The sequence below is a fragment of the Symsagittifera roscoffensis genome, chromosome 2 (genome assembly GCF_963678635.1).
Source record: "Symsagittifera roscoffensis chromosome 2, txSymRosc1.1, whole genome shotgun sequence".
Taxonomy (NCBI): Eukaryota; Metazoa; Xenacoelomorpha; order Acoela; family Convolutidae; genus Symsagittifera; species Symsagittifera roscoffensis.
The window spans coordinates 58108938-58132513 of record NC_087063.1 but is presented as its reverse complement, the minus strand read 5'-3'; the positions used below and the strand labels follow the sequence as shown (position 1 = coordinate 58132513).

Sequence of the window (23576 nt, the reverse complement as noted above, 5' to 3'; positions counted from 1 at the left end):
TGTCCAGAATATAATCTCATAGTTTATGAAAAGGAATGGGTCCGTAAGTTATCAAAACCATTGCTCACTTGCAATTTAACTTACAGTTATTCCAGATAAATGAATCACCCCTCTAGATAATCGTAACTATCCCATTACACTTAGTCTCTACAGATCACTTCCCTTCGAGTACTTTACCTCATCTATCTGACCTCGAGAATCAAATTGTATGATAGGTTTTGTATGCTTAAAATGAGGTCAATGATGATTCGTTATGATTGCTGAATGTTTATATTTTGTTGAATGTATCTTTATTTTGTGATCGATCGTCGTCTTGTGCTCGTGCAAGGACAAGTTTGACAAAAAAAGCAATTTAATTTGTGCTTCACATAAAATGGTTTGAAATTTGCAGCATTGGTGAGTCAGGGGTGAGTCAGATCTGACAAGAGCTGTTGCAGATCTGCACAAACCTGAGTGAGAACTGTCCAAACTTGTGCGAAAATCAGTTAGCATATCTGACGCAAATCTGCATCAGGTCTGTCCAGCTTTAAAACAGACACGCCGCAGGTCTTTTGAAGGACTGAAAATGTAAGGTTTAGCGCTGGTCAGGGTTGACTTTCATTTAAAAATTTGGTACAGATACTGCATATTTTCTCCATTACCCGTACCGAGAAAATTCTTTATTTCTGACCTGAAATACTTTGTATCTAATCTAATTTCTGGTCAGAAATTTTTTTTGAAATGTTTAAATAAAGCATGGATTTTCTTTAAATATTTTATTTCTTATCCTAATTCTGATCAGAAATTAGCTGAATCTAGGCCTTTTCTAGCAAGAAAAAAGTCTCCTGGTGGGGCTCGAACCCGCGCCCCTCTGATTGCTATATACCTGCTCTTTCCACGAGGCTACAGCCCTTGATCGGTTGTACAAGTTTTAGGAGAATAACAATGTTATATCAAGTGTAAGTTTGCATTGTATTCGCTACTGCTATTGTGTATACTCGAAGTATGTTTATCTCCTTGCGGTTGAGCAGTTAACTGATTTCTGGTTATTTTTTTCTAGAAACTGTTTGTTTCTAAACAAGAGAAGAAATAGATCACTTCTGCACGGAAAATACGAAAAAAACTAGACTATCTAGAAAAACAGCTTCCGTTTGGTACGGGTACCCGCTTAAATGCGTTTATTTTTAGAGCAGACGCGTTTCCTTATTACTCGCAAACGTCCTGTACTCATTTTTGCGGTCTATCAATAAAAACTTATATACTTTCTGCGCGTTTTGTTTTTTTTTCCTGACTATTAGGATTAAGGTTTTCCTTAAGCAGATCAAAATTTTTCAACTAAAACTTTCTTATGAAGTAATCTGCATGCTCTTTGGCTGATGTAGTCCTGTAAAAATGTCTAGCAGTAAGTATAAAACCATGTATTCATACTCGTCGGTAAGAAAAAAACTGCATTAACCAAGAAGAGCGCAAACCAATATGAGTTAAGTAAACTAACATATGAAATTGAAAATTTGGAACTTATTGTTTCGTACGGTTGCTTTTTATTTCGACTCTGGTTGGTAACATAGTAACTGTCTTCTTACTGACAAATACGCGGTTGTCTACTTACAGACCGCACTTCGATCTGTATATAGGTGTGGGCTTATTTTTGTCTATTGCTCTAATAAAACCTTTTTGATATACTTTTAAAATTAATCTGTAAGAACAAACATTCGATAACTTTCAGTAAAAACGAAAACAAAAGTTGACCTAACTTGGCGTTCTTATAGAAATAAAATAAGACTGCTCGTATCAGGGCGAAGCCTTGAATGTTCCGAATGCCTTTTAAGGTCTAAGGAGCAGTAGTAACATGAAAAAATTGAAAATGATAACAAAAAATGATTTTTTTTTAGAAAAAAAATAATGATTTTTGTAAAGAAAACCTCCCTCCACACGCCATATAAAGTATAAATTGATAAATTTCGCTTCTAGTTACAAATCAATTTTTGCAAGTTACCTACTTCAACCAATTTGGAACGATTTCCAAGATGATTTAAATCTAAGCTTATGTGTTCATAACGTGAAATATATCGCGCTTTAGTTGTCCCAAATTGACAAAAAATGACAATCTTTTAGCGCTTATAACTATAAAAAAAATAAAAACAGGTGAAATCTTTTTGACAATTTTTGTCTGAAGAAAAAAAAACCCGAGCACAAATATTCCGTTACTTTCTTAACAAAAATAACGAAATCTTTGTGCTCGGGGTCTTTTTTTCTTCAGACAAATTCCGACTTATGAACTAGCCATTTTTGGCGGAATTTTTTAATATCATTCCAATAGTATTGTTTTTCTCAGCTTAAATTTGACAAAATCAATTTACCTGTGATCATTTTTGTAAAATTATGGGGATTTAAATATTGCCATTTTGCCCAATTTGGGACAATTAATGGGCGATATATTTCGAGCTATTAACGCGCAAGCGGAGATTTAATTTGTCTTAGAAGTCTTTCCAAATTTGTTGAGGGAAGCTTATCTATCATAATTGATTTGATACTCGGAGCGAAATTTTCACTTTGTACTCTATATGGCATCTGGGGGTGATTTTCAGAAAAAATCTCAAATTTTGTTTTTAAAAAAAGTTTCAATTTGTTTTATCAAATTTACATTTTTTCATGTTTTTACTGTTTCGCCCTGATACAGGCATTAAAAGACAGTCAGAGAATTCAGGGCTTCACCCTGATACGAGCAGTCTTGTTGATTTTAGCTGGCTAACTGACCACAGTTCACAGAATTCAATCTTTTAATGCGAACTTATTATTCCGTCTGGCTGATTTTGAATCTAAAAACAAAATTTTCATTTGTTTTGACGAGCAAACATCGAAAAATTGTTAGCTGATTTCACTGATGTTTTTTGGATCATTTCCATTGAAAAACAATTACGACAACCTGACATCATATGATATTAAAGCACGGAAGGGCTGAAAAATAATTCAACATTTTTTCTTATACTGACAACATCAAAATCATTATATCTCTAAATTGGCCTTGAGTGGTGCCGACGCGATACGACAAACCTTATATTCCATTCCTGGGTGGCCCATTTTTGGTTTCAGAGTTTAAAACAAAGTAAAATGTTCAGAAGTTTTCAAATCAAGTGATTCAGTGTGAAGTACAAATTAGGTGTAGAAAATACGGAAGAAGTTGGTTATTAAAATTTCTAAGAACAAAGGGGAAGGCGAGCGTAAGTATTCATTAGAATGGGTTGAATTACGTAAGCTTTCCGTATCAAATTACTTGTGTATATCATTTATATCATTTATTTAGCTGCTATATGGTCTAATTGTTCCGACTTTCGATGAAAGAAAAATTTATGCTCGTTTTTTTTATTCAGTCAATTTTCGCCAATCGAAATCATAGTTTTTGACAAAAAACTTTTACACCCCATTGAAGAATAGGTTGAATTAATTTCACATGGAATTCAGGGTCAGTCGGAACGTTAAAAGTTTTGCCCTGATATACGAGCAGTCATGTTAATATGAATTATTGTTCCGACTTTCGAAAGTAACGGAACATTTGTGCTCGGGTGATTTTTTTTTCATCAGACGAATTTCCAATTTTTAACTGGCCATTTTTGACGGATGTTTTTTTCTACTGCCTTCAAAAAAAGATTATTGTCCTAGGCCTAACATTGAAAAGATATTTTACCTGCGTGTGATCATTTTTCGCGAAGTTATCGTGGTTCAATTATGGCCCATTTGGCCATTTGGGTCAATTTACGCGCGATATACTTCGCGCTCTTAACGCTTAAGCGGAGATTTAATCAGTCTAAGAAAGTGTTCCATATTGATTGAAGCAAGCTTATTTGCCCTAATTGATTTGTTACTAGGAGCGAAATCTATCACTTTGTACTTTATATGGCGTGTGTGTGTGTGTGTGTGTGTGTGGGGGGGGGGGGGGGGAGGGGGGGTGATTTTCACAAAAAATCTCAAATAAAAAAAATCATTTTGTTTTATATTACATATAATTTTTCATGTCAGTACTGCTCTATAGACCTTAAAAGGCAGTCGGAACATTCACTGGTTTGCCCTGATACGAGCAGTCTTGTTAAATTTTTTTTTTCGTAATATTTTCAAACTGTAGGTAACCCTAAGTTGGATTTCTAATCTTTCGATGTGAGAAAAGACATTCGGATGCCACAGATGGTGACGTACCTGTTTTTGAGTCGCGATTGTCGCGACTTAAGTCGCATAGATCAACCCGGGTTAAACCAGTAAAATCAAGCGTTCGAGAATTATTCCAGCTTTGTTTTTAAGTAATATTTAGTAGCGGTTGTTTTCCACGAAAGTTTTTTTTTGTCAAAAGTTGACACATGAATCTTGATCGATTTTGGGTGAAATGCGAATGATAGACCGCGACCCAAAATACAGGAATCTTTGCTGTTTTATTCAACTCTGTAATTAATGTCTCAATTTTTGACCTGTCCAGGGGATACTATGCTGCCTAATAGAGTCACAGAATTAAATGTCATTCAACATCGACTTGAAGCGTGGTCAAAATGGTGGGCTATCACCCAACAATTTCGATGAAATTGAATTCGAGAAAAGCATGAAGTTGTTCTCCAAATCAATTAGGTTCTAAATACCGATGGATGACTTGAATTTTGGAGCGCAACTCCAAATATGATAATGTGTTATAGCGCAAAATAATTAAGTGTTATGATTCAATTAAGTGTTCTTTTTTCCCCAAAAAAGAGCCAAAATAAAATGTCAACAAAGTGCTCAGTCTTTATTCGAAGTCTCTTGAAGTGGTTTAGTTTTTGGCGTGGGCTCTGGAGTGGAGACGAGAGAGTCGGATACATTGGCGTCTGGACCCTCAACATGCAGACTCTTCCTCCACTGGTCCTCTACTATCCGGCTGAGCCCCACTCTGTTCCTCTCTGTCACGCCCACTGGTTTCTCACACAAATGAGAGTGCAACTGAATTTCATCCCTAAAATACAATCCAAACCCTGACCTAAGTCATAGAACAATAGCTTGAGGGTATCGGTTCGTCTTTCGTTGAACTTGCAACTGAATTTCATCCCTAAAATACAATCCAAACCCTGACCTAAGTCATAGAACAATAGCTTGAGGGTATCGGTTCGTCTTTCGTTGAACTTGCAACTGAATTTCATCCCTAAAATACAATCCAAACCCTGACCTAAGTCATAGAACAATAGCTTGAGGGTATCGGTTCGTCTTACGTTGAACTTGCAACTGAATTTCATTCCTAAAATACAATCCAAACCCTGACCTAAGTCAGAGAAAAATAGCTTGAGGGTATCGGTTCGTCTTTCGTTGACATTTTAGTTCAACTGATTGACGTTTTTCCAACACTCTGTTTCGTAAAGCTGCTTTGTCCTTCACTGATTATCCCCATTTATAGGGTTTCCACAAAAGAAGAAATTTAATATTATACCAACAAGAATATGCCTAAAAATAGAGAAAGAAGAACACTTGACCTTTCATCTCTTCTCTATTGTTTTAGTTCAGATTTTACTAAATGTTAAGCCCAGAATTGTACAACAAAAACACAAAATAGGTATATAAAAGGAACTTTTTTGAGGAAATCAAATCTTTTTATCCGAATCGAGTCAGTAGATAACGTCACTGTGAAAAAATACCGTCTAGGGAGAGATTAGTTGAATTACGATGAAAATAGGTGTAAAGAATTAACTATAAAACAAGATCCCTGTGGGTGGTGATCGACGGGATTAGAGAGAAGTAAACGTCCAAGTCGTACCCTTGACACAATCCCTATTCATGCTTCAGACATGCTTCGACCAAATTTAAAACCCCATATTTGCTTCCCAAGTTAACAAAAAATATGAAAAACTCTAAATAAAATTGTGAAATGTCAAAAGTTCAGAATGGTATACCTTAGAGATAGTTTCTGATTTCGTTCCTTGCTGTCGGGCGGCAGCTTTGATTGCAAAGGCGTTATTGTCGAGGAGAGCTTGGCTGTTGTAAGAGTCCCCTTCCTCACCCTTTCTTCTTGCTTCGTTTCTTCTAATTGGTCATTTCCATTGCTATTTTCATCTTTCTGCTTGCTGACTTTAGCTATGCGCGTTTGCTGGTTGACGTATGTGCTTAGAATACGAGCAAATAGGTCGAACTCCGAAGATACCGATTTGCTTGATATTTTCGTCGATTTGATTGGTTTCGCTTTCTGGCTAGCTGAGCTTAGACTACTTGTTGCTGATGCTAGTTTATTCTGAAAACAAGATACAATTATATCAAAAAGGCGTGCAGATTAAAAAATGGCAAACTAAGGTGCCAAAATTTTACAAAATAAGCATAGCTCTGACAATTTCTTAGATTGGTTTGGAACAATGAATTTTGGAACAAAAATTGGAACAAAAATTTTGGAAAACGAATTAAAAAAAAATATTATTGTTCAATTTTTCAGAAATATCGTTCATTTTGCTTGAAAAAGTAATCGAGCAACAATTGAGACGCCCGAATTTAAAGAGTGACCTAAGCTATTACCTGTGTCTGTCCGAGCTTCCGAGCTTCGTTCACGCGCGGGTCTGGGTCCCTGTTGCTGGAGTCCAGCACAGCCGCCCAGCAGATGTTGCGGAGTCCGTCCTGGTTAGGAGTGGACTCCAGGCGATGGTAGATCCTCATCAGACTCTCCAGGGCAGTGAAACGAACCATCCAGCACCATTCACAGTTTTCTTTTTTTTTTAAAAAAAACTCAAGGTAATAAGCACAAAGCGAGTTTTTATTAAGTTGAACGATGATGTGGTAACGGTACTGCAAAACTATTTTAGAAAATTCCCCATCCAATATGATGTACTTTTACAGTGTTGATTTAAAATAACCGGACACAACGACAAACAATTGAATTTTCAAACGCTTTTTATTGCATAATCTGTCTGCTAAATACTAAGCAAATCCTTATAGTTTTTCATATAACGTCAATCAAATTTGGGAAAAACGCCTTGTAAAATTCAAGTTTAATGCGTTTTTGTCCGGACAATTTAAATCAGCACAATGTCATTTTTGTTAGAAAACAGCAAGGCTCTCTAAAGCAACCGCTGAAAACTAAGGGTCGAATGAGATAACTTCATGTTTTTTTCAGTCTCAAATAAAAATCGTCACAAATCTTCGGAAATCTTGAAGAATTTCAGTTAATTTTCGAGTTTTTTTTGAAAAACATTTTTTGAAAAAACGAGATGTGAAAGCTAGGAAAAAATCTTACTGTGATTAAAATAGAGCAAATCAATCAATCCCACATTTTTCGTCCCGATATCTCTGTACATGTACTTTTTTGTATTGAAAAGCACATCTGAGCAAAAAACACCGAGCAAAGCCGCTTTTCGGATCTCGGCACTAGATCCGTTTTCGACTATCTGCGCGAGTAGCTTCGTAAACGCAATAGCCAAATCCGAAGGCCACTTAATAAAATTCGGCCACGCCTTAACGGTAACTTCGATGCTTGAACGACTACTGCGTCCCGAGGCTATCATTTCATGTTGAAGTAGTTTTTTAGGAGTTGTATTCAATATTCGCGAGCTTCGGGCTTCGGAGGGACGTTCGTTGAAGAAGTTCGGTCGGCTTTTGGTGCCGTCAAGCGACAACAACTCGTCTCTAAATAAGAAAATTCAGCATCATATATCTAATCAGTATAGTTTTTAGTTTACATTCGATGCCTTATGCGCTCATCAAACTCTAGTTTTCACTAGTTTTTTCTTTGAAATTATGTAAGAGCTAAATATATGAAAACTGGCAAGCGAAGAAGTAAATGATGAAATGCTTATTCAATGTTTTATTCAGTCTATGATGAAACTTGAAACAAATCAAGTGAAACAAATCCAAATGAAACAAATCAATCCAGCCGCAAATTACCTGTCCACGGGGGAGTTCAGTTGTTCATGCGAGGGTCTGCAGAAAGGGGCGCTGTTCCACAGATGGCGATCGACTAGTGCCAAATTATCCCACGCAATGTCCTCTTCAGTTACCAGACTCTTACTCGGAGCTCGAGATTGTGCTAGAAAAATCAGGAGACACCAATGAAGATATTTTTTTTCTACGTGGTTCAATTTTCCAAGCGTTTGTTACCCAAGTTGTGAATGACAATATTTGAAGCCGCAATTAGATTTCGAAAAGCTGCAGAAAGTTTTTTCGTTAAGTATTTGTCAAATGTTATTTCAGTTTGGCTAACATTGGAACACTGTTTGGAAAAATTTTGGAGTAAAATATTGCATATAAATCTGCACAATACCAGAGTGCTGCATGGGATTAGCCTGCAGTGTTTTTGTCTTTGGGATTTGTTCCAAATCTTCGTCTTTTATAGGCAATTCAGACTCCTTGATCTGCTCCAGACTCGCCTGCATTCGAGTAGTCGACAACATACTTCTCTCGGATCGGTTCGTGCTAGCTTGTTCGTTGACGCCTTCTCGATGATCCGAGTTAGGAGCGTCTTCATCAATACTTAGTTCCAGACTTCGAAGCTCGTCAAGGACACTTGAAGGTTGCATGTTGCCTTGATCACTGACTTCATTTGGCGAACTTTTCGGGTGAGTACCGCTGAGCATGCAATCGGAACGCACTGATACGGAAACAGTGCTTTCAAAGTCAGGCGCATCCTTTAAAAAAGATATCATGTATTTCAATTTGTAATACATGTCCTTGTTTCGACTACTTCACGGAGTGAGAAAGAACTGTGGCCGATTTCTGTTTTAACTGATTTTGACTGCCTGACAGAAAACTGACCATGAGCAGATCTGATCATTATTTTTAAATATAGTGCTTGGAATAAATGTGATCAGACAAAGTCAGAACATGTAATGCCAGTAAAAAGTCCTAATCAGATGCACAAGCTGCAAATTTGTGAACAGCAATTTTTCCTTGATAATATTATGTCCTATACAAGTCTGATATCTCTGATATATGAGTGACCTTATCTATTCCATATCATGATTATAACGTTCGAGTGTTTGTGATTGAACTGAATTGTGTATGCAAAGAGTGCGAACATAACAAAATTATAAAACGAAAATTTTTGATAGCAACAAAATTTGACGAAAAAAAATCATTAATATCTAAGCTGTTTTATTTGTTGATTGATCTCTTTATTCATACTCGCTTTTTCTTGCATTAACTGTTCCGATCAACCCTCCTTCAACCCCTTGAGGCGGATGGAAAGCTATGGCCTCCGATCCTTTTTGTTTCACTCGATTTTATCTACTCTTACGGGGCAAAAATACCATTGGTGCGCAAGTGAATGACATGAATAGTGAGCAGTTCATAGATGAAATATACAATGCAGAACTGCAGGAAACACTTCTACAAGAGGAGTTTGAAAGTTTCGATCAGGCGGTAGAACGAGCACAGTCTTTTAAACAGTCTGACAAAACTTCCAGAGCGAGCAACAAGGAACGACCAAACTATGTGCGAGATTTGCAAGGTGTACCAAAATTGAAGATAAGAGGCCACGTAGAGGTCATTGACGCTCAGCAGGTACGTGCGGAGCTGACAAGACTGGAGACGAGTCCTGATCAGAGATTAGATCAGATGGGAACACAGATGCAAACGATAATGATCATGATGGGCAGGTTTCCAATTTCGGTTAAATCTAACCCAAACCCGGGTCGAAATCCCGCTCAAAAACCGCTCAAGATATGAGCGGTTTGAGCGGTTTTTCAGCAAGATTTGAGCGGTTGGAGACCGCTCAAACAGCTCAAATCTTGCTTAAAAAACCGCTCAAAAACCGCTCATTTCTGGCGTTGATTTTTGAACGGTTTTTCAAGCAAGATTTAAGCGGTTTTTGAGCGGTCTTCTAAAAAAACTGATTAAAACCAACAAAAAGGCCTGGAAAGGTAATGTGACCCCGGGTTGACATCCATAAACCGAAAATGCTTATTTTAACGAACCAGCCCAGAAACCAGGAATTTTCTTGCCACAAAAAGGTTGCATTTGAACGACATAACCAGTATTGGAGGCGCTCGCTATGGTGTGATAGTGGTTGGGATGCAGGAGGTTGATTTGAGTGCTGTCAGTCAGGTCGCATTGCAAAGGAATGTCCCCGCAACATTTCGAACCATTTAAACTAGCGAATGCCGGGGCAGAAAGATTTGAAAGGAAATTTAAGCGGCCGTTTTCAATAACAGAACAAAGCCGAACCAGATGCCCTTGCAACTGATAACCCAAGGCAGCAGACCGACCTACGCAATCCTTCAGAGGAGGAGAGACAGAGTGAGACGATAGTGGAACATGAGCATGTGAAGTCACTAATTCATCAACTAACCCGACACCAGTGGACAAGTGCAAGTCAGCAATTAGCGTGCAGCTGGAGACAGAAACACGCAACGAATGTACTGGCGTCAGTCAGGTGATGAACAGTGGACCCTAGGGGTTAGTTGACGTTACTTGCGTGGGAGGAACATGCGTAGAGGTTTTGTTGAATACTGGAGCCACGACTAGCCTTACACGAAAGAAGGTGGATAAGAATCTTGAATACAAGCCATAGGTACGGCCCTACGAGGGCCATTTACAGACAGCAGAGGGACCAGGGATGGATGTCGAGGGATGTAACACAACGAAGCTGAAACTAGGAGCGATTGATGACAATATCGAAGCCTTGTGGTTGCCGGGCTGAAAAACCAGATGAGCTTAAGACTGCGATCAATGAAGGAACACAGATATTCTGTGAATTTTATTTGCGACCGTTTTTGTTTTGTCCTAACGGAATGGTCTACGGTTCCGGTACGGTATGGGACTCCTAAATTGATTCCGAGACAATTGCCCACGATGCGGCCCGATACAGGAAGGCAGATAGAGCAGAACACTATCACAGCTATGTAAGAAAGTTGGCCACTCACATGCAACACAGTGCTACGATAGTCGATGATGAAGACGAGAATGTAGAAAAATCAGCAACGGAGGAAAAAGACGACACCAGTTAAGTGTACCCCGAACTAGCCTCGCCAAAGGAAGCTATGAGAAGATCAGAACGACCGCTACTGGAGAAGGTACGCGCTCTCATCGAGGTGGACGACGATGACGGAGAGGCTATCCGCTGGAAACGAACAACCGCTGAGGTTGCCTCACTGCAGAAACGAGACACACCTATCGCTCAAGTGTTCTACTGGGCCAAAATATCTGAAAATGGGGGTTATGACGTCATTGGGAATGAATATCATCCTAAAAGAGCAGGCTATACAGTACGGATCTGAGACACTGGCTTACTGGTCGCGATGGAACGAGATGAGTATAGAAGGGGGAATCCTCTACACAAAATGGTATCAGAAGGCCGGCTCTCTACCCAACCTTCTTCACTAGTTCTCAACCAGCTGCTTTTATTAGAAGCGAGAGGAGGGCAACACGTAGCTGAGTAAAAGAAAAGGGTTCGGGTGGCCGACGATGAGGACTGACATTGAAAAAAATTTCAGTGGTGTTTCAAAAGTGCATAATAGAATGCAGAAATGAAGCAGATGCGAGCGAGGGGCGAGACTCGATTTGATCCGAGAGTGAAAATCAGCACAGTTGCAATGTATATCTTGTGACCAATGACAACGGCGAATAGCACCAGAGCGAAGCATGTGCCTGTGATAACGGATCTGTTCACGATGCATGTGATAGCGCTTCCTCTGCTGTCAGCAGATTCAGTTTACTTTGCGAGTGAGATAGTAGAGCATGGGAGCTGCCCTTGTCTTGCGAACGGATCAATTGATGATTTTTGGAGGCAAAATGATCCAGGAGATGTTCCGACTCCTTGGTATTGATAAAACTCATACTCCCCCGTACAAATTGCAGGCGAATGAGCAGACGGAGAGGCAGAATGCAATTATGGCCAAAAGGCTTCAAAACATAGTGCAGAAAAGCCAAGGACGTGGGACACGACGTTGCCCTACTTGAAGTTTGTGTACAACACGACGATCAATCGGGTAACAGGCTACGACGTTTTGTATGGTGCACGGACAGGTTGCCGACTCCTTGGTATTGATAAAACTCATACTCCCCCGTACAAATTGCAGGCAAATGAGCACACGGAGAGGCAGAATGCAATTATGGCCGACTGGTTTCAAAACATAGTGCAGAAAACCCAAGGACGTGGGACACGACGTTGCACTACTTGAAGTTTGTGTACAACACGACGATCAATCGGGTAACAGGCTACGCCGTTTTGTATGGTGCACGGACAGGTTGCCGACTCCTTGGTTTTGATAAAACTCATACTCCCCCGTACAAATTGCAGGCGAATGAGCACACGGAGAGGCAGAATGCAATTATGGCCGACTGGTTTCAAAACATAGTGCAGAAAACCCAAGGACGTGGGACACGACGTTGCACTACTTGAAGTTTGTGTACAACACGACGATCAATCGGGTAACAGGCTACGCCGTTTTGTATGGTGCACGGACAGGTTGCCGACTCCTTGGTTTTGATAAAACTCATACTCCCCCGTACAAATTGCAGGCGAATGAGCAGACGGAGAGGCAGAATGCAATTATGGCCAAAAGGCTTCAAAACATAGTGCAGAAAAGCCAAGGACGTGGGACACGACGTTGCCCTACTTGAAGTTTGTGTACAACACGACGATCAGTCGGGTAACAGGCTACGCCGTTTTGTATGGTGCACGGACAGGTTGCCGACTCCTTGGTATTGATAAAACTCATACTCCCCCGTACAAATTGCAGGCGAATGAGCACACGGAGAGGCAGAATGCAATTATGGCCGACTGGTTTCAAAACATAGTGCAGAAAACTCAAGGACGTGGGACACGACGTTGCACTACTTGAAGTTTGTGTACAACACGACGATCAATCGGGTAACAGGCTACGCCGTTTTATATGGTGCATGAACAGGTTGCCAATACACGATTGACTTTCCTTTCCACGACGAACCGTTGGCGAAATTTGGTTGTGAGGAATAGCTCGAAAAGAAGTTCCGAGATGTACACGGCAGTGCGAGAGAAGTCTTAGGGATTGACCAACGTCGACAAAAGAATCAGTATCGTTAAAAAGTTCACGGCGAACCATATGAAGCTGGCGATAAAGTCTGTGTAAGGGCAAAAGAGCAAATCAAATCGAAGAAGTCTTTCAATTCATGGGAAAAACCAAGCGCTGTATCGGCCAGGATGTCTGAGGTGAACTACAAGGTGGCAAAACACTAACAAACAAGAAAACTACCTAACAAACAAGAAAACACAACAAAATCTCTGAAGTTGATTAAAATATTTTGGAGCACTAAAAGTGTAAATGAAAGGCTAAAAATCAACATTTTGTAGTACAGTGGGTTTGAATGTTTTTGCTTCAGTGGATTTTTATGATGAAAAAGTATTATTTAAAAATAAGTGGCAAAAATTGCTAGTTTTTTCAAAATATTTAACAGACAAAAAAATCAAAGTTAAATTAAAATAAAGCTTTGTAGTTGCTGTGCAAGTAACACAGAAAGTTTTTAAGACAATAATTGAAATGCTGCAAATAAAAAACATGCAAAAAAAGCAAAAAAGCAAAATAAGACTTACAATTTTTTTTTGTTCATTTTTTGTAGTCGATGGGAGAGTTTAATTAGGTTATAATGAGCTAAGTGGAACTGATTATAGTCAAAACATTATTTTGAAAGGCAGCAGAAAAAGACAGCGCACACGCTCACTCTTTCACTCGTTAGTCTTGCTTTCCTTGTGCTAATTAGTCCGAAAACCGAAAAAATGTAAGCAAATTTTGCTCATTCTGAAAAAAAATTTGTGGATTTTTTTCAGAATCAGAAAAATAGGAGGGTTTCATTATCGTACCACACTTGGCTCTTACGAGTTTTCCTATGGAAAAACACTCTGCTCCATTGTTTCTTCCTTTTATTTTATGAAGTGGTCGGAAGAATAATTTCGATGGTATTATTACACAATGAGATAAACTTTAAAAATATTTATCTTTTCCACTCGTTTTTGCAACATCAAATTACCTGATAAAGATGTGGTGTACAGTTTTCAGGGTGACGAGTGATGGCAATTTTCTGCATAGTTTTCAGCACTGACATGTTTTGGGACGCCATTTGAGCTAGTAGCTTCATTCCGTGATTCATTGTCACAGGCCTGAAATTCGATCAACTGGAAACCATTGCTAATCATGCTATCTATTTCTGCGGTAATTCAAATCAAACTGTTTTATTTGAAGATTTTCCAGGAAAGAAAAAAACTGGGTGCTTTCTTCTGTTAGATTTCGTTAGGATAGGACCGTTGTATAAAAGTTAATTCTTTTAAAAGCTGCGCTGTTGCAAGTTTAATTTCTTCAGATTAACCATTAGCGAAACTTGACCTTTAGATGGCTGGGCTGAGCCTTTGAACAAGCCTAACGATAAAAAGCTCAAGAAGCTTAAGATTATATTTTTACAAAACTTACTCAACCGAGATAAGATCTTTGAACTTAGATGAACTCAATAGATTTTCCTTCATATCACTGGTTCCTCTAGCGGTCTGAATGGGTTTATGTTTCTGATTTGGAGGACTGAGTTGGATTTTAAGGTTGATCACGTGCCACATCATGGGACTATGTATGTAGAAATGGCTTTCGTTGTCACTAAGAACCTGAAAAAATAATCGACAAGATGAATTTTGTAGTTTTCTATCGATAGTTTGCGTTCTTGATGAAAACCTTGAAGCTATATCGATTTAACAAAAAATTCTCCCTTAACACTCAAATTCGAACGATCTTTGCGACTTTCTGTTAAAAGTTTCCTTTCTGATCTCCTTAACATTTCGCAAAAATAGTGGCTTTTTCTTTCTCACGTTTGCCTGATTGAACAAATAGGGCAGCGAGTTCTTCTCATCTTCTTCGTCTTCTTTTTCGTTTCCTGTTTCCTTCTGACCATCTGATGACGTCACATGGTGTGCATGAGCGCTGACCAACTCCACTGTTCTGGAGATGTGAGTGAGACACTGGACTATGGTGGGGTAGCTGCTATAGCTCTCCTCCGACTCCGCCAGGAACCCTAGAATAATAATTTATTATAACAATCATAATAACCATATTAGAACTCAAACAGAGAGTTTCGCATGCTGTCGGCTTGTTCAAGTAAAAGGCCAAAGTGAAGCCAAATAAAGAGATATAATGTCCTTACTTTGTTAACGCAGGGATCCACAGAGTAGTCAAGCTCAATTTTTTTTTATTCAAACAAGGGTGGAGGTGCTCATTTTTTCGACTTTCAAAGTCGAGCACATGTCAGTGCTCGACTGAAAAAAAATAGTGGAGACATGGGTTTGGGTCGAGAACAGACTCGAAACATACCACGAGCATGGTCGAAGCAGATCGAAATTTGGTCCAGCACGGTCGAAACATATCAAAGTTAGGTCTAGCACGGTTCAAAAACACGCGAGCACGGTCGAAAAATATTGAATTTGGCCAAGAAAGGTCGAAACATACTTGAGTACAGTCTATTCATATCAAAGTCTGGTCTGTCAGGTTCGAGAAGTACGCGAGTACTGTCGAATCATAACGATCGTCCCGAGGTGAGCTGAAGTCAAAAACAAAAATTTCTCTCAAATATCACCCAATTTTTAACGTTTTTGAGTTTGAAAACCAGAGTATCCATATGATGAAAAAAACTTAGTCATAAAATGAGCGCCTCTACTCGGAAATCTAGCCAACTGCTGTGGCTTATTTTCACGGCATGCAGAAAAAATGTTGATGAGAAAAAACAAAAGTTACAAAAACGCCGTTTAGACTCTCATTGGTTTCTGTACCTTCATTGTACTCTTTCAGCCGTCGCAAGAATCTTTCGTGGCCAATCAGATCGCCCATTATGTAATAGCATAAAAGCCGATCAAACACGAGTTCGCCTGCCTTAAACAAAACAGAAAAACTCAAAGACACTCCTTTAAAACATAAGGAAAAAAGGAGATTTTTAAAACCCTATAGGTGCTTCGAAACCATATTATGATTCGTTACTAGATACAAAATTCACATCGATTTGATTGGCCATTGAATAAGTAAAAAACAGGAATGACAAATCGTTACTAAGTACCACAGGGGATAGTTAAAGAGATTAATTAGTCATCATCATTACTTTATTGTTGCATTCGTGAATATTGTTAATCACTATAGGAGATGGACACTATAGAATATGAGTTGTATACTGACCTTGAGTAGTTTGACCTCGGATGACCTGAGGTATGGCTCCCGAATGAGTCTGTATCGGAGCCAGTAGAGAGTGGCCTCACACAGATACATGACTGCAGGCAGAAGACCACAGTCCACATCAACCCAACTGCCAACAGATTGAGCGAGCAAATCCAGAGCAGCTACGCACACAAATGAACAATTTATATAAGTTGAGTTTTTAGTATAAGTCGAGATTACTTGCATTGCAAACCGCAGCATTTTTGACACCGCAGTAAAAAGCTCTTAAATTTGCTAATTTTTTTGGAATAACTAGTCTGCAAAACTGGCGTTTTTCGTAAAATTTGGCGCAAAAGTTAATTTTAGGGATGGTTTAACAGCAACTGCGAGTGAAACTCTTACGTTTCCTTCAGTGGTGAATAACATTTTATTGCGAATTTTCAGAGGTACTCAAACAGCTCAACGATGATAACTTGTATGGATTTAATATCATACTTGCTTTGCTAGTGCAAATTACGACAACATTAGTTTGCAGTTTTTCAAGTCGAAAACTGTCTGCAAACGTCGTTAAGCACTTACTCTCTTGAGTTTTCCCAGTGCATTGTGACAGCAGAGAGAGGTCTATCCAGCTCTTGGCAATGGTCTCGAAGTCAGTAGTTGTCTGTTGATCGCAGCACTGGAGGCGTAACTGAAACGAGCAAATTAAAATAGAAAGGATACCCCAGATACCCCACTTAAAAGATCCAAGAAAATTCAAACATAGTCTACAGACACATTGATAGTCAGGAGCAGAGGTTTTTCTCTAGGGGGGAGGCGGATTTTTAAAAATAAGTTCAATTTTATTGAAAATCTTATTCAAGTCACAGGCAAAGTTTTTCTCTAGGGGGGGGGGGGGGGGGGGGGGTTTGTTAGAAAAATTGATTTTTATTGAAAATCTTATTCAAATCAGGCGTCGCAAGCAAAATGTTGAAAAAACGGGCCAAAAAAAATTGACAATTAAATTGCGTTTTTTCAGCGAGCGCGCTCAGCTCCCCCTCCTCCCCCCTCCCTCAAAATTAGTATATATTGGCGCCAAGGGAACCATTAGAAAAATTTTTGGGTGAGGCGCCAAAAATGATTTTTTCAAGATAGTACAAAGGGGGACACTTTGCGTCGGCAGGAGTTAGAATCCCTGAGGGAAAGGCGCCCCCCCCCCTAAATCCGCCCCTGTTGAAGTGTTGATTATCTGAAACCAAAAAAAGATTCTGTAAGAAATCATAAAAAATTGCAAATTTTGTCTCAAGTTAGAGAACTTGGATCTCTTTAACTAACAACAACCCCCCCCCCTCCCCTGTAGGGTAGCTAGTAACGAATCCCCCTATGAAGAAATAAATCAACGATTGAGCATATGAGGAGAATTTAACAAATCTCTACCCCCCCCCCTCCCCCACCACCCTTTGCAAAAGGGAGAAGTTAAAGAGATCCGAGAAATTTATAGTGTATAATTATGAAGTGAAACAATAATTCGAGCTTCTCAGCTGTAGTGTAGACCATGCAGTATCTCGACTTCGTTATATGCTGACATGATCTATTTTTGAATCAGAAAACGGTAGAAACAGATCTAAACTAGTATTTATCATTGGTTACTATTATGATAATTTATCTCTATAAAATATTAGAAACTAACCAATCGTACTTCATAAAACTAACAACCTAATTATTTGTAAAGCGTTGAAACTACTTGTAGTTTCAACACCAGAGCAATTTGAATTAAACTTAGAATACAGTTGTTCTCATTCTGGAACTAACTTGCGCAAACCGGTGTACACTAGATCTATTGAGACTAAGAGATATAAGAGTAAGATTAAGATTGGTATTAGACAAGGAAGTTGCACGAATCTATCCGGCCGAATATAAAATTGCGTGACGAGCAGACGGTGTACCTTATCTGAAATTACTCTATGAGTATAGTATATCATACATAACTCATCTGGTGCGACCAAAAGTCTCGAACAGACCTTGTCTAACCTAGAGTTAGACAAAAATTAGATTAGAATTAGACAAGGAAATGTTTTATGACAAAAACTTAGGAGATATGTCTCTACGACTCAATAGATCAGATCCAATATTCCGAACAATACGAGAACAATACGAGGTATTGGAGACGACATACGATTAGGAAGAAATATACCAATTAATTTCATGATAGTACGACAAAAACGAAATCAAACTTTTGTATTTAGGATACTACTAGCAGTAAATTTAAATTTTCATTTACTGACATAATATTTGAAGAACTATCTTCATTAACCTTTCATGGCGCTAAATATAATAATTATACAATAACGACCGATAAAATCAACACTTGTCGTTTTCCTTAACTCAGCTGTAAATTAAACAACCTCTTGAAAAAATATTTATTGAATATACAAATACAAAAATAAATTAGTATAAATCATAAATTGTTAGTATATATAAACCATCTAATCATCCCAGCTTCATCACCTAAAACATAACAGCAAATTTCAAAAACTAACAATCATCAAATCTAAAACTTAACCTTAACTCTCTAATTTTAAACTATCAAGGCCTATCCTTGCATTCACTTAAATTAATTTCATTTAAATAACAGATCATCAAGGTTTTCCTTGGATCTTTAAATGAAAATATATCTAATTTTTTAAAATTTATAATTATCTAAATCTCTGATCATCTAGGCTTATCCTTGGATCAAATAGAACAGTTTTGTTCTCCCCCTCCAAATTTAATTAGTGTCTAGCGACCTCAAATGTGGACTCACTACCCAATTCTTATCAACGAACCAGAATTAACAGAAATTATTCAAAAATCTAACCATTTTAATTAACTCATCCTTCACTTGATCCCCTCCTCTTAGATGACCCAGGCTAAAACACTTAAACTTAGTAAGTCATAAAATAGTATCCAATGAACTACTTGAATTCTAATTATACCTGAACCTTGTGGATCAATTTACTATGCTCCAACCCTTGATCACCAATCACAGCCCCTAAGTAAAATTAGGTAGGTCTATCTTAGCTTAAAATTAGTCACGAGAAAGTACAAATCATTCTTGGGAATCGATATTCGCTTTTCTGACGAAACCAAATATACGACCCAAGTTAAGCTAACCACAAAACATCGTAAGAACCAACAGTTTAAGGCATTAGAATCACTAATCCAGATTTTGCATTCATCATCCTAAACCTTATGTCAAGAGACAATTTAGGAAACAATTAAACAATCATAATACACAATTGTTTAATTAACGACAACAAATACAACCTCGTAATCATAACACACAGACAATCAGTAGCTTATATAAAAATAAGAAGACAAACACTAAGAAAGAAAATAATTAACAAACAAAAACAAATTATTAGAAAAAGATGTTCCAAACGAAGAAACGCAGTCTGGAACAACCGCAATACAAGAACTTCACAATTTAAAAGACGACCAACTATATTGCACTGATTCAGAAACCACGTCATTAGCATCAATAAATGGTAAACGTAAAATAAAAAATTGCTACACAAACAAACCAATACGTTTGTAAAATTGGATTCAACTGATAAGACACATTGAAAATTACACATCAACAGTGAAACAACACAAAAATGATTCAAAGAGAAGATAACACAGAAAATTCAGTACTTTCTTTTTCAATATCTCCATTAGTTGAACCTCGAGGACAGATAGAATTTTATCAAAATCTAATTGCAAACTTATTCGAAAAAGGCGAAAGCCGTGCACAAAAGAATTTCCCTATGTAAAAATCAAAAGACAACTTCTTGATCACTATCTCAAAGGTATATGTAGACTCATATCACAATATGGAATCTACACAATAAAAATCAGATCACCAAATGCATTTCATGACCGATATCTCATTCAAACTGATGATGTAGATATTGAATTTTCAAAAGTTTTTACACAATACATCAAAAGCATATAACACGAAAACTCACAAAGAGCAAACTCGATATTTACAAACGATGTATTCTCACTTATCTATAGCTGCTATTTATCTATATTAGAATTGAATGAACCTCAAGGCAATTCACCAGCTCAAACCCCTCGGCACACAATTGTACGACAGGAAATACACATAATTTCAAAATTTCTAAATGCATTCCGAGAAGATCTAACAAAAAATGAAATAACACAGCATGTTAAACACGATTTACAAAACTCTTAGCATAGTTCATAATCGATTATTTCAGTCACAATCTTGATCTTATTGATCAAGCAAGAAAAAATTTTCGACCACAAAATACAGATGACGAAACTGTACTAGCAGATTATGTTTGGGACCCTGAATGGTCTCATGAATTATTTATTAATATACCAACAGATATATCAAGTCAGGCAATTAGCACTATCCCTATTTAAAAAGATTATGATAGAGTATATCCACTTACAGTTGACGCAACACCTTTAAACTATAATTCATTTTTCCCTGAAAGAACAGGAAATAATAGTTTAAATTCTACATTTATAAATCATGATAACCCAAATGGAACAAGAAAACTTACACAACAAGATATACAAACCGCATCACCTTTTGTAAGCGAAGAAATTATTGAAACAATAACAACAACAGAAGCACAACGAAGCATTTCACCTATTCAACCCAATTTTACAACTCCAAAATTAAAAAAATCCAACGCTACAACAAACAATCATACAATCCACAGTAAAACCCTCTGTTGCACAAAAACATTCGCAAATGAATTATCCAACGTTCCGACCAGAAACAAAACTATCATACAAACAACAAACATCACATAGAAATAGTTTTGCAGAACATAATTACAACTATGTAAATGGACCAAAACAACAAAACCTAAAACAAATATTCAAAACTACTTCTTTTCACAAAAGTCAAAACATACCGCAACCGACTTTAAACTCTGTGAATTTTCATGATCAACCACGATCCTCACAAGAACAAAGTGAAAACTACCCATTTTTTCAACAAAACAAAAAATAATACAAATAAATACCATACCAGAAATCAACCTCTTTATTATGCACAAATTTATTTTCCATCAGATGATGAAGAATACTATAACCAAAATCATCAACGATTTTACTTAGGCCAAAGACCTCGTTCCTACAGTATCGACCATACACACGAGATGAACAAACACGACAACCCAGAAATAACCCAACATCTTACAACAATAATTTTCAACAAAGAACCCAGTTAACACACTATCAAACCAACCAACTCAAATGCATAACAAAATTTCACTGCCATATTATTTAAAACAATATGAATAGCAAAAAGTCAACTTACAAACTTTTCTCAAATACCAAATGCCGCAGAGTCACTACAAATGACTATGAATCCATACCTAATGGGTGGATCATCAATATCGTCAAAAAAAACACTCATGGTATTAACAGGCACAGATCCCGAATACTCTGTAGAAGATTATCTAAATGCAGTCACAGCTAATTTAATTGTGAATATAAGACCTGAACCAATAAACACGCCACTTCATCAAAATTGGATACATAGACGCACAGCTATAATCCAAACTACACTTGAAGGCGCAGCCCAAAAATGGTTTTCAGTTTTCCCTATAGGAATAAAATCAGATTGGAAAAGATTGGCAGAAGATTTCTCAAAAAAGTTTGATTCAGAAAGAAACAAACAACATCAAAGAGTTTTATGCAATGAAATTCGTAGACTACCAAATGGAACAATAAAACAACTTGCAGTAAAAATAGAAACACTAGTCCTAAAAGCATTTTCACTCAATACTCATGATTATAAAAATACAAAGATGACGGAAATCCTAATGATGACTCTAACACCTCAATTGCAAAAAATAGCAATAAAAAAGAGAGCATCAAATCTTTACTCAATCCGAGAACAGATTGAGACTTTATAAAACTAGTAGATAACTCTAGCGCAAGCAGAATTCACTATGAAACTAAAAGAAACAGAAAACCTATCGCTAAAATATGTGAACAACATCCAAACTAATACTTCACAGCCAAACAATATCAACGACTCTTGTTGCAATGCAAATGTAGAGTATAGATGCATATAAAACAAGAGTATAGATGTATATAAAATAAGCACAGTTGGCCTAAGACAAAGTAACCTAACACAACAGTTGACATAGGTTCGATTCCCCCACCTGCCAATGTAAAAATATACTAAAAACGGGGGTTAAATCCTATTTTAACTGTTTTTCGGTTCTAATTCGGTTCAGCCTTGATTAAGGCTGACCGCCAAAAAGATCAATTTGTCTCAAGGACATTACCGACCATTTCTTGTGGCTAGCTTGCACCAATTTGTTTATTGAAACTGTGGATTGTTAAAAATATGAAAGTGAGTTGTGTGAAATGTTGGCCTTTATTTTAAAGACGATGAATGTATGTATTGCCGAGAATACTACGAGTTAAAACAGTGCTCAGTTGACCGACAGTCGTCAAAGTGGGCGTTTGGCCAAAAAGTGTCTAATTGGCCGAAAGTGAGCGGTTGGCCGAAAAGTTTCTAATTGGCCGAAAGTGGGCGTTTGGCCGAAAAGTGTTTAATTAGCCGAAAATGGGCATTTGGACGAAAGCTGTTAAATTGTTCAGCCGGCCGAAAATCGTGAGATTGTGCGGTTTAGCCGAAAGTCGTCAGAGTACCGAATTGGGCCGAAACTCTTCACACAGTTTACTTGACGAAAGTGGGCGATAGGCCAAAAGAGCCGACAGACGATATAGCAGACAGGCGAAAGAGCAGACTGGCGGAAGAGAGGCCTGTTCAGGTGTCCTGATTGTTGACTTTTGGGCGAGGTGGAGCTGTGTTTTTCTCGACACCCGAAGTTTTCCCGGTGTTGCCAATCTCCAATTAAAACTGTAAGACTCGACTAGTTTAAAACTTTCAATTTGTGCTATAAAATTGATTTACGATGTCATATATGCTAGAAATTTTCCCGCAAGCTAGCCCCCGGTAATTTTTCTCAATACCCAAAATTTTTGGACAGTTCCGTTGAACTGAAATATCTTACAGTCGGTACATAGACAAACTGAATGACATTTTTTCTCGATACCAAAACTAGACAAGAGATACTGGACTAGTTTTTGGAATGGTTTATGACTCGAACCTGCTGACCAAAATTTTCGAAAATTTTTTTGAAAAAAGTAAAAAGTTGCCAAAAAATCCTCAAAACGTCTCCAGAATTCTGCGAAACTGTGCTGTAAGATGACACCAACCTTATGTTAAGTGGTCTAGTAGCGAAATATTAGGCAAATTAAGTTGAGTTTTTTCATCCTCAGGTTTCTTCCGCGTGTGTTGTTGGAACTTAACCAATTTGCTTGATCCCCCACCCACCATTGGTGAAACTGAAAGCCAGTTCGCTTCAAATAAAACAAAGCCGTTTCAGCCCGTCCGATTATCGACTTCGTTGCGTGACAGTAAAGTTAAGTGGTCAGGTACGGTGCTATTAAGTGAGTTAAATTGAATTTTTTCATCCTCAGGTTTACTCCGTGTGTGTTGTTGGAGTTCAACCGACC

At 37.8% G+C, this 23576-nt stretch overlaps 1 protein-coding gene across 1 annotated transcript in view; it reads right to left on the bottom strand.

Moving 5' to 3' along the window:
* Positions 1-4559: 4559 nt before the first annotated feature.
* The window catches only part of LOC134840100 (uncharacterized), a 40994-nt gene continuing 21977 nt past the window's right edge, over positions 4560-23576 (bottom strand). The window contains exons 3-14 of the mRNA XM_063855792.1: positions 16638-16746; positions 16080-16240; positions 15683-15782; positions 14729-14931; positions 14343-14527; positions 13906-14035; positions 8225-8588; positions 7849-7990; positions 7202-7590; positions 6487-6674; positions 5877-6211; positions 4560-4948 (exon numbers count right to left, since the gene is read on the bottom strand). Of these exons, the coding sequence (XP_063711862.1) occupies positions 4738-4948; positions 5877-6211; positions 6487-6674; positions 7202-7590; positions 7849-7990; positions 8225-8588; positions 13906-14035; positions 14343-14527; positions 14729-14931; positions 15683-15782; positions 16080-16240; positions 16638-16746 (2517 nt within the window). The 3' untranslated portion in view covers positions 4560-4737. The remainder of the gene's footprint in view (positions 4949-5876; positions 6212-6486; positions 6675-7201; positions 7591-7848; positions 7991-8224; positions 8589-13905; positions 14036-14342; positions 14528-14728; positions 14932-15682; positions 15783-16079; positions 16241-16637; positions 16747-23576) is intronic.